Below are 16,182 nucleotides of genomic sequence, written 5' to 3'. Positions count from 1 at the left end.
GATCGGAGATGACAAAGCGTCTAGTGAAAATAATTGGCGAGTTTTGGTACTGGAAAATTTAAACCCATGTGTGGTGGCCCAATTGAAAACACGGTCAAATGCATGCTGGAGAGAAACTGCAATGATGTGACAGTCAGCGCCTACACATGCAATAGCGAAGTCATCAACATAGTGATGACCAAATATTGGATGGAAGACTAGAGGCCAAATCATTTATAGCAAGGAGAAAAAGTGTTGTGCTCAGAACATATCCCTGGGGGACACCTTCAGCTTGGACAGAATCCGGGGAGAGCACATTATTAACCCAAACACGGAAATGTCTGTCAGTTAAAAAGTTCTTAAGGATGCTAGATTGCCTCTGAGGCCCAAGGAGTGGGCTTGGGCCAAAATATTATACCTCCAAATTGTGTCATATGCCTTCTCAAGGTCAAAAAATATGGCAATAACTGAGTGGTTATTTGCAAAATCATTACGAACATACGTATCCACGTGTAGTAAGGGGTCTATGGTAGAACGGCCCTTACGAAAGCCATATTGACGAGTGGAGAGACTGTTGTCTCTCTCTAAATACTACATTAAACGTCCATTTACCAGGCGTTCCATCACTTTGCAAACTGCACTGGTAAGAGCAATGGGACGATAGTGGGAGGCTTCATGTCCTGTGGTACCCAGTTTGTGGCAGATTTCCACAGCTGTGGAAGAACTCCCTGTGACCAAATAAGACTGAAAAGGCATAATAGGACTGCAAGGGCTGACTGATGTATATGTTGTAGCATACGAATATGAATGTCATCTGGCCCAGCTGCCGATGATCGGCAAGCTGACAGTGTTGCCTCCAGTTCTTGAAGTGTAAAAGGCACATTATACTGTTCTTCTCTGAGAGAAGAAAAGTCCAAGGGTGCTCTCTGGCAGAGTTTGAGGAAAGAAACGAGGGGCATAGATGGAGCCCCTGAAAAATACGGACCAGATGATTGCCAATTCCATTGGCAACATCCAGTAGGGTTGCTATATCAATACCAGCAACCCGCAGAACAGGAGCCGGGTCAGGAGAATATTTATCACTCAGTTTTCGTACTTTTTTCTAGACTGCACTCAGAGGAAGCAGAGGTGATGGTGGAGACAATCTTGCCACAAGTGCGTTTAGCATCATGGATGACACGGCTAGTGATCACACGCTTCTGCTTAAAATCAAGAAGTCTCTCAGTGGTTCTACTGTACCGGTACCTGCCCCACGCAGCGCGTTTCGAACGTACTGCATGAGCACAAGCAGGAGACCACCAAGGCACGCATTTCTGAGAATGCCTGCCCAAAGTTTGGGGTATAGAATGAGAAGCTGCGGTTAAAACTAAGGACGAGAAGAGGTGTAAAAGCTCATCAATGGAGGACGAAGAAGGAACCTCACTAAAAACAGTTAGTTGTGAGTAAAAGTTCCAATTTGCCTGATCAAATTGCCAGCATGGGTTACAAAGAGGGGAAGAAAGAATGATTGGGAAATGATCTCTGTCACGTAAATCCGGGAGAACAGACCGGGTGAAGTCTAATGCGGCGGAGGAAGAGCAGATTGAGAGATCAATGCAAGAGAGTGTATGAGTCCGAGGATCAAAATGGGTACGAGTACCTGTATTTAAAACATGGAGGGGGTGGGTAGCAAGAAAAGCCTCCAACTGAATGCCATGGGAATCACAGTGAGACCCCCCCCCAGAGGAAATGATGGGCATTAAAATCGCCAAGTAACAGAAGTGGTGGTGGTAATGACGAAACAAGAAAGGCAATATCTGGGATAGATAATGCCCGAGAAGGAGATATACAAAGAACAGAGTATACCACCTATGCAAGTGGATACGGGCTGCTGTGTAATGCAGCGAAGTACGAACAAATAGCTGATGGTACAAAATATCAGCACATAGAAGAAGGGCACTTTCATTAAAGGTCCCATCAGGAAAAGGATCTGAAGACTACAATAAATTATAGCCTGAGATGTGATAGATAATGGCAGAGTGTAATTTTGGTTCCTGTAAGCAAACACCAAGAGGGAAAAACTGGGAGAGCAACATCTGAAGCTCACGCCGATTACCCCTGAGGCCGCGAATGTTTCACTGTAAATAGGCCATGATTGGCAACGATAAAGATACCTGAAATCCGCAAGTAAGGGTACCTATGGACTAGAGGGGTGGCAAAGGAAAACGTTCAAGTAGCGAAGGAACGGTGTGTTGTGAAGAAAGGAGTTGCGTAGATGGAGAAGAGGAAAGAGAAGGAAGAGAGGGTGGATCAGTGTCCATTGATGGTTTGGTCTCTGCAATATATTCAGAGATCGCTTCAAGTGTTTCGAAGTTCAGAGACGTCGTATGGGAGACAATATTGGAGATGGAAGGAGTAGTAGTTTGAGTACAGATCAGAGCTGTAATGGACTGTACCAAGGTAGGGGAGGGCAAAAGGGTGGAGGAAACTGGAGAAGTGTGGGAGGGGACAGAAGAGGCAGAAACCTGGGAGGTGGCAGAAGAGGAAGAAACTTGGGAGGGGACAGGGGAGGAAGGCACAGTACGAGGAGGAGGATGAACCTACACACTTGTAACAGAGCCAGTGAAAGGAGAAGACCCAGGTACAGAGACTGGGAAGGTAAAATGTGGAGGTGGATGAAGGGAAGGAGGGGTTAAAGGAGATTTTTTTGGACCTCTGAGAAGTAGAAGGACGATTGGGAGGAGGAGGAGGTGTCGTACGAGGTCTTGTCGATACCGGGGTTTGTTAGGGAGAACACGAAGAAGTGAGGCCAGACTGAGGAGTTGAAGTAGGGATGTCTGAGCCCAGGACATCAAAAGAATTAGATACAGGAGTGACTATGGGAAGCATAGTCAAAGGAAGCATAGTCAAAGGAGAGCGGAGGTCAGACAAATCGAAGGAGTCAGTGGAAGCCCCGGTACCTGAAGCGAGAGGTACAGGGGCCTTAGGAGTGTCCAAAGAGTGGCCAAAAGACGAGCCGAGGTCAGAACAGGGTGCGGTAACAATAAGGGGCCTGGGGGTAGCGGGGTCATGGATTTGGGACTCCATGGTTAGGTTACTTCTTTCTTTTTGTTTTTAAGAAAAGAATAGTGCCTAATAAGTGGAAAATGGAAAATGTAATACCTATTTACAAGGCAGGTGACAGGTCCTTGGCTTCGAACTATAGACCAATAAGCCTTACCTCCATTGAGGGAAAATTTATGGAATCAGTAAGTGCCAAAGCAATTCGTAGCCATCTTGATAGGCACAGATTGATTAATGAATCTCAACATGGTTTTACAAAGGGGCATTCCTGTCTTACAAATTTAACTTTTTTCACTAAGGTGTTTGAGGAGGTAGATCATGGTAATGAATATATTGTGTATATGGACTTCAGTAAGGCTTTCTATAGAGTTCCACATCAGAGGCTATTGAAGAAACTTAAGGCACACACAATAGGAGAAATTTTTTCCTGGGTAGAGGCATGGCTGACAAATAGGCAGCAGAGAGTTTGCATAAATGGGGAGAAATCAGAATGGGGGCACATCACAAGCAGTGTTCCTCAGGGGTCTGTGTTGGGCCCCGTTATTGTTCACAATTTACATAAACGATATAGACGAGGGAATAAAAACCAACATAAGCAGATTTGCTGATGACACCAAAATAGGCCGTCAATTCATTCTAACGAGGGCACTAGAACACTCCAGGATGATTTGCATAGACTGATGCAATGGTCGGAGAAGTGGCAGATGCAGTTTAATATTGACAAATGCAAAGTTCTAAATGTTGGACAGTTAAATAACCATGACACATATAAACTAAATAATGTAGATCTTAATACTACCGATTGCAAAAAGGATTTAGGAGTTCTGGTTAGCAGTAATCTAAAACCAAGATAACAGTGCATTAGTGTTCGCAATAAAGCTAACAGAATTCTTGGCTTCATATCTAGAAGTATAAATAATAGAAGTTCTCAGGTTGTTCTTCAACTCTATATGTCTTTGGTATGGCCTCATTTAGACTATGCTGCACAGTTCTGGTCACCGTATTACAGAATGGATATAAATGCTCTGGAAAACGTACAGAGGAGGATGACAAAGATGATCCCATGTATCAGAAATCTTCCCTATGAGGATAGATTGAGGGCCCTGAATCTGCACTCTCTCGAAAGGCATAGAATTAGGGGGGGATATGAATGAGGTGTACAAATGGAAGACAGGGATAAATAAAGGTGATGTAAATAGCGTGCTGAAAACTTCCAGCCAAGACGGGACTCGATGCAATGGTTTCAAGTTGGAAAAATTCAGATTCAGCAAAGAAATAGGAAAGCACTGGTTTGGTAATAGGGTTGTGGATGAGTGGAACAAACTCCCCAGTACAGTTATAGAGGCTAAAACTGTGTAGTTTTAAAAATAGGATAGATAAATACACGAGTAGGTGTGGGTGGGTGGGTGCGAGTTGGACCTGACTAGCTTGTGCTGCTGGGTCTGGTGCCATGCTCCATCCTTGAGTGGAGGTGACCAGACTGGGTGGGTCATTGGGCTAATCCAGTGGGGGGGGGAGTCACTGGGCTAATCCAGTGGGGGGGGGGTCATTGGGCTAATCCAGGGGGGGGGTCATTGGGCTAATCCGGGGGGGGGAGACATGGACCTGCTCTGCATGGGTCAGTAGGCCTGTTGCAGTGTTCCTTCTTTATGTTCTTATGGAGTAAGATGCTGTGATCTACTACGTCAAAAGCTTTTCTTAGTTCAATAAAAAGTCCTAATGGCCTATTTATAGTTGGAAATAATCTCCCTCTCACCTACATACTTTAACCCGAGCCTCACTATCCTCAAAAACTCTTCACTACTATCAACCTACCTCCTATTCCATACACCAACATCTGCCACACTGCCCCTGCCACACTGCCCCCTATCCACCCTATCATACACATTTTCCAAGTCCATAAATGCCACAAAAACCTTTACCCTTATCTAAATACTGTCACCTATGTGTTTCACTGCAAACACTTGGCCTACACATCCCTTCCCTTCCCTTCCTAAATCCTCCTTGTCCATCTGCTATCCTGATGTCTGTCTTACTCTTCATTCTTTCAATAATAACTACCATACACTTTACAAGGTATACTAAACAGACTTATTCCTCTATTTTTACACACTCTTTTGTCCCCTTTGCCTTTATGCAAAGGAACTATGCATGCTCTCTGCCAATCCCTAGGTACCTTACCCTCTTCCATACAGTAACCACTAAAATTATATCCTCACCTGCTTTTCACATTTCTATCTTTATCCCATCAATCCCAGCTGCTTTATCCCGTTTCATTCTACCCACTGCCCTATGCACGTCCCCCACACTCGCAACTGGCTCTTCCTCACTCCTACAAGATGTTATTCCTCCTTGCCCCATACACAAAATCACAGCTTCCTTATCTTCATCAACATTTAACAGTTCCTCAAAATATTCCCTCCAGCTTCCCGGTACCTCTAACTCACCGTTTAATAACTCTCCTCTAATATTTTTAACTAACAAATCCATTCGTACCCGAGGTTTTCTGAACTTAATAATCTCACTCCAAAACTTTTTATTTTCAACAAAATTTTTTTTATAATATCTCACCCACTCTCTCATTACATTGCTTTAACACTCTCTTAACCTCCCCTTCTCTCCATATATTCCTCTCTCCTTGCATTACTTCTACTTTGTAAAAATCTCTCATATGCAAACTTTTTCTCTCATATTCTCTTAAACCCTTCAGGGTCCAAGGCCAAAATCTGAAGTGGTGCTCCAAGTGTCCAAGAAATTTTTGGAAAAAATCTTACAGAATTAAAGAGTATATTTTTGTGAAGGTAATAAGAAAAAAAAATTCTGATCAGTACTTACCGAAATACAGCGGCGGGAAGTTGACCCAAAATGACCGGGTGGCGGCAACATCAGTGACTTCCGCAAAATCCCATTTTTTTTAGTTTATGTTTATACTTTTTTTCTCTTTTTTCTAATTTTCTTTTTCTAGTAACGTTTGTGGCCTGTGAGACCAGTATAATGTATAAGTGTACACTCATTGTATTCAACACAATAACTGCACTAATTTATCATTATACTGCTTACAAAACTTGTTTACAAGTTTATTGTAAACAAAATGATGAAAATATTAGTGCGGTTGTGTTGAATACAACGGTACCATATAGTACCATATGATACAATATGGTACAATGGTACCATTTGGTACAATGGTACCATTTGGTACAGTGGTACCATTTGGTACAGTGGTACCATTTGGTACAGTGGTACCATTTGGTACAGTGGTACCATTTGGTACAATGGTACCATTTGGTACAATGGTACCATTTGGTACAATGGTACCATTTGGTACAATGGTACCATTTGGTACAATGGTACCATATGATGCAATGGCACCTTATGGTACCATATCGTGTAATGGTACCATATGATGCAATGGTACCATACAGTACATTGTACCATACAGTACAATACCATATGGTTCATTGTACCACATGGTACTGTTGTATTCAACACAAACACTAATATTTCATCATTATTTTGTTTACAATAGTTGTTTACAACAAAAATATGCAAAAATGTTGTATATTAGTAATGTTCTATTATATATTTACAAGTGTACAGGAACTTGTGTTCCTTGAGGTGGATGACAAAGCACTTCGTCTCAGCGGAGTCAGTAGCTAGCTTGCGTCGCCACTCGCTCAGTCTCGGCTGGTGTCTCATGCCACCAACACCTATTGACCATATGGTACACGGTATGATATGTTACAGGGTACCATATGGTACAATGTACTATATGGTGTAGGGTACCATGCAGTGCAGGATAACATATGGCACAGGGTACCATATGGTACAGGTATAATGTACCATATGGTACAATGTGCTATATGGTACACTGTACCATATACCACTACCATACGACACCATTGTACCATATGATACCATTGTATGACATGGCACCATTGTACCATATGGCACAATGGTACCATATGGTTCAAAACCATAGAATTCGTCTTCAGCTCCACTTCCATCAGTCTTAGAACTGTAAGTTGTGAAGAGGAGAGTCAGAATTCACCCATAGAGTGAGTGGGGAGTGATAGCTTCCTTGCCGCCAGGCACGATGAACAAAGCTACTGTGCTGGCGTTCCCACAATGCCATGCGGGCGTCCAGATTTTTCTATGGTGTGCACACTGACCACCCAGACCCATTCTCTCAGATTTAGGCCTACCAGCCTTCTGGCAGTAAATTTGACGCTGCTAGAATTTTGGCGTAGATCTACGGTTTGGACCCTGAACGTAAAGCCATAGATCTACGGGACAGACCCTGAAAGGGTTAAATCGTCATTCCACCAACTGCTCTTCTTCCCTCCTGCACTCACTTTCCTGTAACCACAAACTTCTGCTGAACGCTAACACCATAAACTTACCCCATACATCTTCTACCCCATTGCCTATACTCATACTAACTCATCTGTCCTACAACAGTTTTTTGTATCTTACCCTAACTGCCTCCTCCTTCAGTTCATAAACCTTCACCTCTCTTACTTGCTGCTTCCATTTTTCTTGTATCCCATCTACCTTTTACTCTCACTGTAACGACAGCTAAAAAGTAATCGGATATATCTGTGGCCCCTCTATAAACATGTACATCGTTTAGTCCACCCAACATTCTTATCTACCAATACGTATTCTAACAAACTACTGTCATTACACCCTGTATCATATCATGTATACTTATTTATCCTCTTTCTTAAAATATGCATTACCTATAAGCAAACCCCTTTCTATATAAAGTTCAATCAAATGCTCCCCATTATCATTTACACCTGGCACCCCAAATCTTATCTACCACACCCACTCTAAACGTTTCTACTACCTTAGCATTTAGGTCCCCTACCACAATTACTCTCTCACTTAGATCAGAAGTTTCTACCCACTCACTCAATATCTCCTAAAATCTCTGTCTCTCCTCTACACTCCTCTCTTCTCCAGGAGCATACACACTTATTATGACCCACTTTTCACATCTGACCCTCATTTCAATCCACATAATCCTTGGATTTATACATTTATATTCCCTCTTCTCTCTCCATAACTGATCCTTCAACATTATTACTATCCCCTTTGTAGCTCTAACTCTCTCAGATACTCCTGACTTAATCTAATTTATTTCTACCTGCTGAAACTCTCCTACACCCTTCAGCTTTGTTTCATTTAGGGCCAGGACATACAACTTTTTTCATTCATAATATTCACAATTGTTTCTTTATCATCTGTACTACATACATGTAAATTCAAACATCTCAATTTTATATAGCTTTTGTTTTCTTTGTTTTTAGTAGTTTATACAGGAAAAGGGGTTACTAGCCCATTGCCCCCAGCATTTAGCCACCTCCTACGACATGCATAGCTTATGGAGGAAGAATTCAGTTCCACTTTCCATGAAGATTAGCAGAAATAAACAAGAACTAGTTAGAAAATAGAGGAAAACCCATAAACATGCAACCTTGCATGTTTATGAGACATGCAAAGACACCATCAATCCTACCATCATGCAAAACAATTACAGGCTTGTGTTTCACACTCATTCAGTAGGATGGTTGTACCTCCCTGGGTGGTTGCTGTCTACCAACCTACTACCATCCTTAATGTCATTAATCCTTACCATCATTAATGTGCTGTGCATGGTATTTTAATTGTCCTTACCATCATTAATGTACTGTCTAAACAGATTTACGGTGTTACTGCTAGCGATCCGAACGTAGATCAACGTTTTATTTTTCTCGCCTTTAAATTTCACACGATAGGCCCGAGTGGTCTAGACATGAGAAAATGAGTCTGCGCACTCAGTGTGTGCCATATGAAAAAATCAGGGACCCCGCGGTACTGCATGGTAGCACCAGTTAGTTTCAGCTCCATCTTGGGTCAACATCATGAAAAACCCTTGTGATTCACTCACGCCTCGTCATATTAACACATGCTTATTCGAGGAAAGTGATATAGAATGCAAGTTTAGTGGATTTGAGACCGATGTGACCACTAATGATCAAGGAATTAGTGAAAATATTGATCATAACCCAGATGGCCCTCAGCCCATCACCTCTAGGGTGGCCAGTGGGGCCATGCCAGATGCTCAGCCAAACCCCTCTGGGGTAACCAGTGTGGCCACACCAGACCCTCAGCCAAGCACCTCTGGAGTGCCCAGTGTTACAAATCAGAGGCAACTATGCAAGAGGAAATTATCATTTTCTGTCATTTTTAGTGAAGAGAGTTAATTCCCCATTGAAGTGTACTTTTAGGCATCACCTACATTCAAGCAGTGTGCTATATGCAGTTCCCAAGGATCATGGGAAGTCACAATCGAAAACCCCAGCCACTGATAGTGATAATGAAGGAGAATACGAGGGGATGGAGGAAGAGGACGTTGTGGGTGGCATGGTGCCTGGGCCACATGGCATGGTGGGTGGGCAGACAAAGGACCGCCTGGCACCCCTTCAACCATGTGCTGCCTCCACTCCCGTCCCTCCTCCTGCTCCCCCATGCTCCATGCCACAGGTCCACCCTGCACCATCTGACCACGAATGGAACTGGACACAAGTACAACATTCGTGCCACATCCTTTCAATTTTGATGGCAGTGGAAGTGACATCCTTCCAGAATGTCCCATCATGAATGAGTCTACAGAGTTAGACTTTTTCCAATTATACTTTGACAAGCCAATAATGAACTTGTCACCCAGACAAAGCATTACTACCGCTGTATAATGGACAACACAGTACTGATCCAGACTACATCAGTACTCCTGTCTTCCATGACCTGCTTCCCTTCAACAGATTCACTCAGTTGCTATGAATGTTGCACTTCTCAGACAGGAATAGGCCCATCAGAAATGACCTTCTATACAAAATCTGGTGTGTGTATGTATCTGAAGCAAAAATTCAGTGCCTACTTTTATCCATTAAAGAACGTTGTTGTCAATGAGTCCTTGATTCTGTTCAAGGGACGACTGTCATTCAAACAATATATGCCGAGCAAACAATCACTTTGGCATAAAACTGTTAGTTATGTGTGACTGTGAGTGGCACGGTGTTTAATGTCACTGCCTACACAGGGAGAAACACACTTTATGATGACAGGCGGATGTTGGGCATTTCCAGTGATGACGTTTGCAAGATGATGGAGCCATACCTTGGAAAGGGTCAAACAGTGTTTATTTTTTTTTATTTCGACATGATACATAGTTGTACAAAGAAATAGTGATCCAGCATACATGTCAAAAGCCCCTTGTATGCAGAGCATTATGGGCAGCTTAAAATTAACTTAAGATTAACTAAGCAATGATTCAGTGGTAAAAATTACAGAAAACAAATTAAAACATGAAGTACAAATGAGTATTTCAAATAAGAACCTTTATAGTTGTACAAATTTGTAGCATAACAGTGTATAATATAATCAAATCAGATCGAGTAAAATCAATGATTTGTAGTGCAGAAACAGGTCATATGGTCATTAGATGAGTTACTGTGTATTCAAGAGAAGGGAGTATTCTATTAGGTAATTTAATTAAAAAAAAAAACAGTTTGATAGGGTCACAGGTTATACATTTAAAAGATTCATTTATTCAGAAATTATTTAGTTGTGGTTGAGTAAGTGGATTTTAAGAAGAGTCTTGAATTGATAAACAGACAGTATTTCTTTTATATTCACAGGTATTGAATTCCAGATTTTTGGGCCTTTTATGTGAACCGAGTTTTTACATAGCGAGATGGATACGAGGAACATCAAAGAGTGATCTGTGCCTTGTGTTATGGTCATGTGTTCTGTTTGAGGGGAGGGTTTATATCCGAGTTTAGTGTTCTATGTATGTAACAGGTACAATAATAAGTATGGATGTTTTATATGGAGAGTTTTGAATATTGGTGGAGTGAGCTGCCTGGAGTGGGAATTTATAATCATTCTGACTGCAGCCATTTGTTGGGTAATTAATGGTCCGAGATGATTTATTGTTGACCCCCATGCACAAATTCCATAGGTTCACAGACAACTGGTATACGAGCCCTATGCTTGCCGATTTTCTCCGTGTAAACAATACTGATATATGCCAAGGTTCACTGGAGGAAGTGGTGAAAGTGCAGTAAAAGTATTTCATGCCAATGACATCATGGCACTGACATGGCATGACAAATGGGACATAACACTGATTTTAACCATCAACTTTACAAACAATATGCGACTAGTGTGACATGACAACAGGGCTCATTGACTGCGTAGGAGTCGCAAGTGGTACATGATAATCTTTTTCCACCTTGTAGACACTGCAATGCTCAATGCCTTCAATATGTATGAAATAAAGACTGGAACACGACTTCGTCATGCAGCCCATTATTATCAAAAAGAAGTGCTAAGCCACTCGTTATGCAGCATTCACCCTGAATGTCAAAAAGCAAATAAAGTATAGTACCACACCTGTACCTGCTCCTCAACAGCGACCTGTCCCCCAATCACAACCAGTGGGGAAAGTGTCAGACCAAATCCTTGCTGTCACTACCTGATACCAGTACTGTCTACCCCAAAAAAAGAAGTATTCTCAGAAAAAGTGTTGTGTGTGCTAACACCTCAAGGTGACCCCAAAAGTAGATGGACACACGATTCATGTGTCAGCAATGTGGGGTGGTACTTGATGAATCCATGCTTCAAGGAGTATAATACAATTCTGGAGTTCTAGAAACATAACTGGGATATGTAAATACCTTGTATATAGTTGTAGATAATAGAATGTGATTCAGTCAGGTGTACAATATCACCTATAAATGTGTACATGTGTTTCTGACAATATGGTTGATAATTTTCTACACAATATTTCTGTCTAAACAATAATTGGCTATCAAATCAAAAGATCTTCTAGAAAACAATCCTACCATAAAAACTGAGAAAAAAAAATGGAAAAGAATGATATACAGTAGGGCCCCGCTTTACGGCATTCTGCTAATACGGTCATTTCAAATTATGACCAAAACTCTCTATACGGCTCCCCCACCTGACTTTCTAATACGGTCACCGTGCCCAACCTGGTTTGTTTACATTCTCTGCGAGATCCGTAAGCACTAAGACTCCATTATGTCTGGAATCTCCAAAAATTCAAAGTGTTTTTAAAAGTTATTTCATATTTTATATATACAGTGGACCCCCAAGTTTCATGATTAATCCATTCCAGAGAGCCCGCCGAAGGTTGAAATTCACGAAACAATCATTTTCCCCATAAGAAATAATGGAAATAAAATTAATCCCTTCCAGACGCCCAAAAATATTATAATAATTTTTTTTTTTCCAAATTAAATAAAGAGTTACATAATGAAAGCAATCAGAAATGAAGTACATGCATTTCAAAAAATAACATTACACTTACCTTTACTGAAGACTTCTGCGTGGATGGAAGATGGGAGGAGGGGATAGGACGACGGTGTACACCATTTTTTGGAAGGAGAATCTCCTTCCATTAGGACTTCAGGTATGAAGTCCATGTCTGGGGTTACTTCCCTTCTTTTAATTATTATTATAATAAAAAAGAAGCGCTAAGCCACAAGGGCTATACAGCGCTGCAGGGTAGGGAAGGAAGCGAGGGTATTGGATGGTAGAAGGGAGGAGGGATGATCAGTAGGTTACGGAAAACAGCGGGGCAGGGGATAGTACGGGGGTAGAGGGTAGCAAGAGATTGAAGTAGAAAGGGCTGAAGGTATCAGAATTTGTGAAGTCAGTCAGTTGTTGTCAAAAAGTCAATGAGAGTGTCCGGATGAAAGGTGGGTCCATCAGCGAGAAGGGAAGGTAAAGAGAGAGCAGCAGAGCGAAGATGACGACGGAGGAAAATTCTGCGTGCTCGTTGATAAAGTGGGCAGTCCAACAGAATGTGGCTGACTGATAATGGAACTTGGCAATTCTCACAGAGAGGAGCAGGGCGCCTCTCCATGAGATATCCATGAGCAAGACGAGTATGGCCAATGCAAAGACGGGAGAGAGTAGTCTCCCAACCTCGACACTGGTGATAAGAAGATGGCCAGTAACCTATATTCGGTTTAATAGATTGAAGTTTGTTGCCGAGCATAGTAGACCAACGTTGTTGCCAACGGGTGTGAAGTTGGGAAGATATTGCAGCAAAATAGTCCGTAAATGGAATACCTCTACATGAAACCGGTAGGTCATGTACTGCTGACCGCGCAGCAGTGTCTGCCTGTTCATTGCCCTGTACGTCAACATGACCAGGGACCCAACAAAAAACAATATCTTTATGCTTGGTAAAGATGTGGCGTAGCCAAAGTTGGATACGGAGGACTAAGGGGTGAGGTGTATCAAATTTCTGTATAGCCTGTAAAGCACTAAGGGAGTCTGAGACAACCACAAATGGTGACACAGGCATGGATGCTATACGGATAAGTGCTGTAAGGATGGCATACAATTCAGCAGTAAAAATACTAGCCGAAGATAGTAAATGCCCTTGTACGACGTTGTCCGGAAACGCTGCTGCGAATCCTATGCCGTCAGAAGACTTGGAGCCATCTGTGTACACAGCAATGGCATGAGAATGAGAGTGAAAGTGGTCAAGAAGAAGAGAGCGGGAAGCGCCCGCAGACAGTTGGGCTTTCGAGCAAGGGAGAGAGAAAGAACAGACTCGAACAGCTGGAACTTCCCAGGGGGGTAGGGAAAAGTGAGATGCTACATGTACATAGAAAGGTGGTAATTGAAGAGAAGACAAGAGCGAATGAAGGCAAAGAGAGAAGGGACGGAGTAAACAGGGGTGGCGAACAAATAAAGAATGTCTACTAATATCAGTGACCATTCTATAAATGGAAGGATTGCGGAGATCATGAGAGCGTACATAGTAGCGAAAACAATGGGCATCACAGCGATCGGATAAGGATGGAAAGTTCGCTTCTGCATAGAGGCTCTCGACATGGGAAGAGCGAAAAGCACCAAGGCATAAACGTAATCCTTGGTGATGAATGGGGTTAAGGCTAGAGAGAGTAGCAGGAGATGCCGCTGAATAGATCTGGTCACCATAATCAAGTTTCGATAAGATAAGGGTGGAATGTAGGCGAAGGAGGGTTCAACGATCAGCTCCCCATGAAAGATGAGCAAGGGTTTTAAGAAGGTTCAGCCGGCTGTGGCAAGTTGCCTTCAGAGAGGTAATGTGAGGTTTCCAGGATAACCTACGATCAAAGAGGAGGCCCAGAAACTTGACTATCACATTCAGGGATACAGGAGCCATAGAGGTACAAAGGATGATCGGAGATGACAGAGCGTCTAGTGAAAGTAATTTGGTGGGTTTTAGTGCTGGAAAATTTAAACCTACGTGTGGTGGCCCAATTGGAAACACGGTCGACTGCATGCTGGAGAGAAACTGTAATAAGGTGACAGTCAGCGCCTGCACAGGCAATAGCGAAGTCATCAACATAGAGTGATGACCAAATATTTGATGGAAGACTAGAGGCCAAATCATTAATAGCAAGGAGAAAAAGTTGTGCTCAGAACACATCCCTGGGGGACACCTTCAGCTTGGATAAAGTCCGGTGAGAGCACATTATTAACCTGAACACGGAAATACCTGTCAGTTAAAAAGTTTTTAAGGAAGGATGGTAGATTGCCTCGAAGGCCTAAGGAGTGGGCTTGGGCTAAAATATTATACCTCCAAGTTGTGTCATATACCTTCTCAAGGTCCAAAAATTTGGCAATAACTGAGTGGTTATTTGCAAAGGCATTACGAACATACGTATCCAAGCGTAGTAAGGGGTCTATGGTAGAACGTCCCTTACGAAAGCCATATTGATGAGTGGAGAGACTGTTGTGCGTCTCTAAATACCACACTAAACGTCTATTTACTAGGCGTTCCATCACTTTGCAAACTGCACTGGGAAGAGCAATGGGACGATAGTGGGAGGTTTCATGTCCCGTAGTGCCTGGTTTGCAGAAAGGGAGAACAAAGGCGGATTTCCACAGCTGTGGAAGAACTCCTTGTGACCAAATAAGATTGTAAAGGCGTAAAAGGACTGCAAGGGCTGACTGATGTAAATGTTGTATCATACGAATATGAATGTTGTCGGGCCCAGCTGCCGATGATCAGCAAGCTGAGAGTGTTGCCTCCAGTTCTTGAAGTGTAAAAGGCACATTATACTGTTCTTCTCTGAGAGAAGAAAAGTCCAAGGGTGCTAACTCTCTGGCAGACTTTGAGGAAAGAAATGAGGGGCATAGATGGAGTCCCTGAGAAATACGGACCAGATGATTGCCAATTTCATTGGCAACATCTAGTGGGTTTGCTATATCAACACCGGCAACCCGTAGAACACGAGCCAGGTCAGGAGAATATTTACCACTCAGTTTTCGTACTTTTTTCCAGACTGCACTCATAGAGGAAGCAGAGGTGATGGTGGAGACAATCTCGCCAGCAAGTGCGTTTAGCGTCACGGATGACATGGCGAGCGATCGCACGCTTCTGCTTAAATTCAAGAAGTCTCTGTGGTTCTATTGTACCGGTACCTGCCCCATGCAGCGCGTTTCAAATGTACTGCACGAGCACAAGCAGGAGACCACCAAGGCACGCATTTCTGAGAATGCCTGCCCGAAGTTTGGGGTATAGAATGAGAAGCTGCGGTTAAAATGGAGGACGAGAAGAGGTGTAAAAGCTCATCGATGGAGGACGAAGAAGGAACCTCTCTAAAAACAGTTAGGTGTGAGTATAGGTTCCAATTTGCCTGATCAAATTGCCAGCGTGGGATGCGAAGAGGTGGTGAATATGAAGGGGAAGTAAGAATGATTGGGAAATGATCGCTGTCATGCAAGTCCGGAAGAACAGACCAAGTGAAGTCTAATGCGGTGGAGGAAGAGCAGACTGAGAGATCGATGCAAGAGAGAGTGTGAGTCCGAGGATCAAAATGGGTGTGAGTACCTGTATTTAGAACATGGAGGGGGTGGGTGGCAAGAAAAGCCTCTAACTGAATGCCACGGGAATCACAGTGAGACCCCCCCCCAGAGGAAATGGTGGGCATTAAAATCACAAAGTAACAGAATCGGTGGTGGTGGTAATGACGAAACAAGAAAGGCAATATCCGGAATAGATAATGCCCGAGAAGGAGAGAGACAAAGAACAGAGCGTATACCACCTATGCAAGTGGATACGGGCTGCTTTGTAATGCAGCAAAG

The 16,182-nt window shown here is 42.8% G+C and overlaps 1 protein-coding gene across 1 annotated transcript in view; it reads right to left on the bottom strand.

Moving 5' to 3' along the window:
- LOC128700943 (uncharacterized) overlaps nucleotides 1–8,686 on the bottom strand; it is a 122,001-nt gene extending 113,315 nt beyond the window's left edge. The window contains exon 1 of the mRNA XM_070080173.1: nucleotides 8,660–8,686. Within this exon, the coding sequence (XP_069936274.1) occupies nucleotides 8,660–8,680 (21 nt within the window). The 5' untranslated portion in view covers nucleotides 8,681–8,686. The remainder of the gene's footprint in view (nucleotides 1–8,659) is intronic.
- Nucleotides 8,687–16,182: the final 7,496 nt, after the last annotated feature.

Source organism: Cherax quadricarinatus, unplaced genomic scaffold, assembly GCF_038502225.1.
Source record: "Cherax quadricarinatus isolate ZL_2023a unplaced genomic scaffold, ASM3850222v1 Contig194, whole genome shotgun sequence".
Taxonomy (NCBI): Eukaryota; Metazoa; Arthropoda; class Malacostraca; order Decapoda; family Parastacidae; genus Cherax; species Cherax quadricarinatus.
The sequence above is the reverse complement of the archived record's forward strand: the minus strand, read 5'-3'. Positions and strand labels throughout refer to the sequence as shown.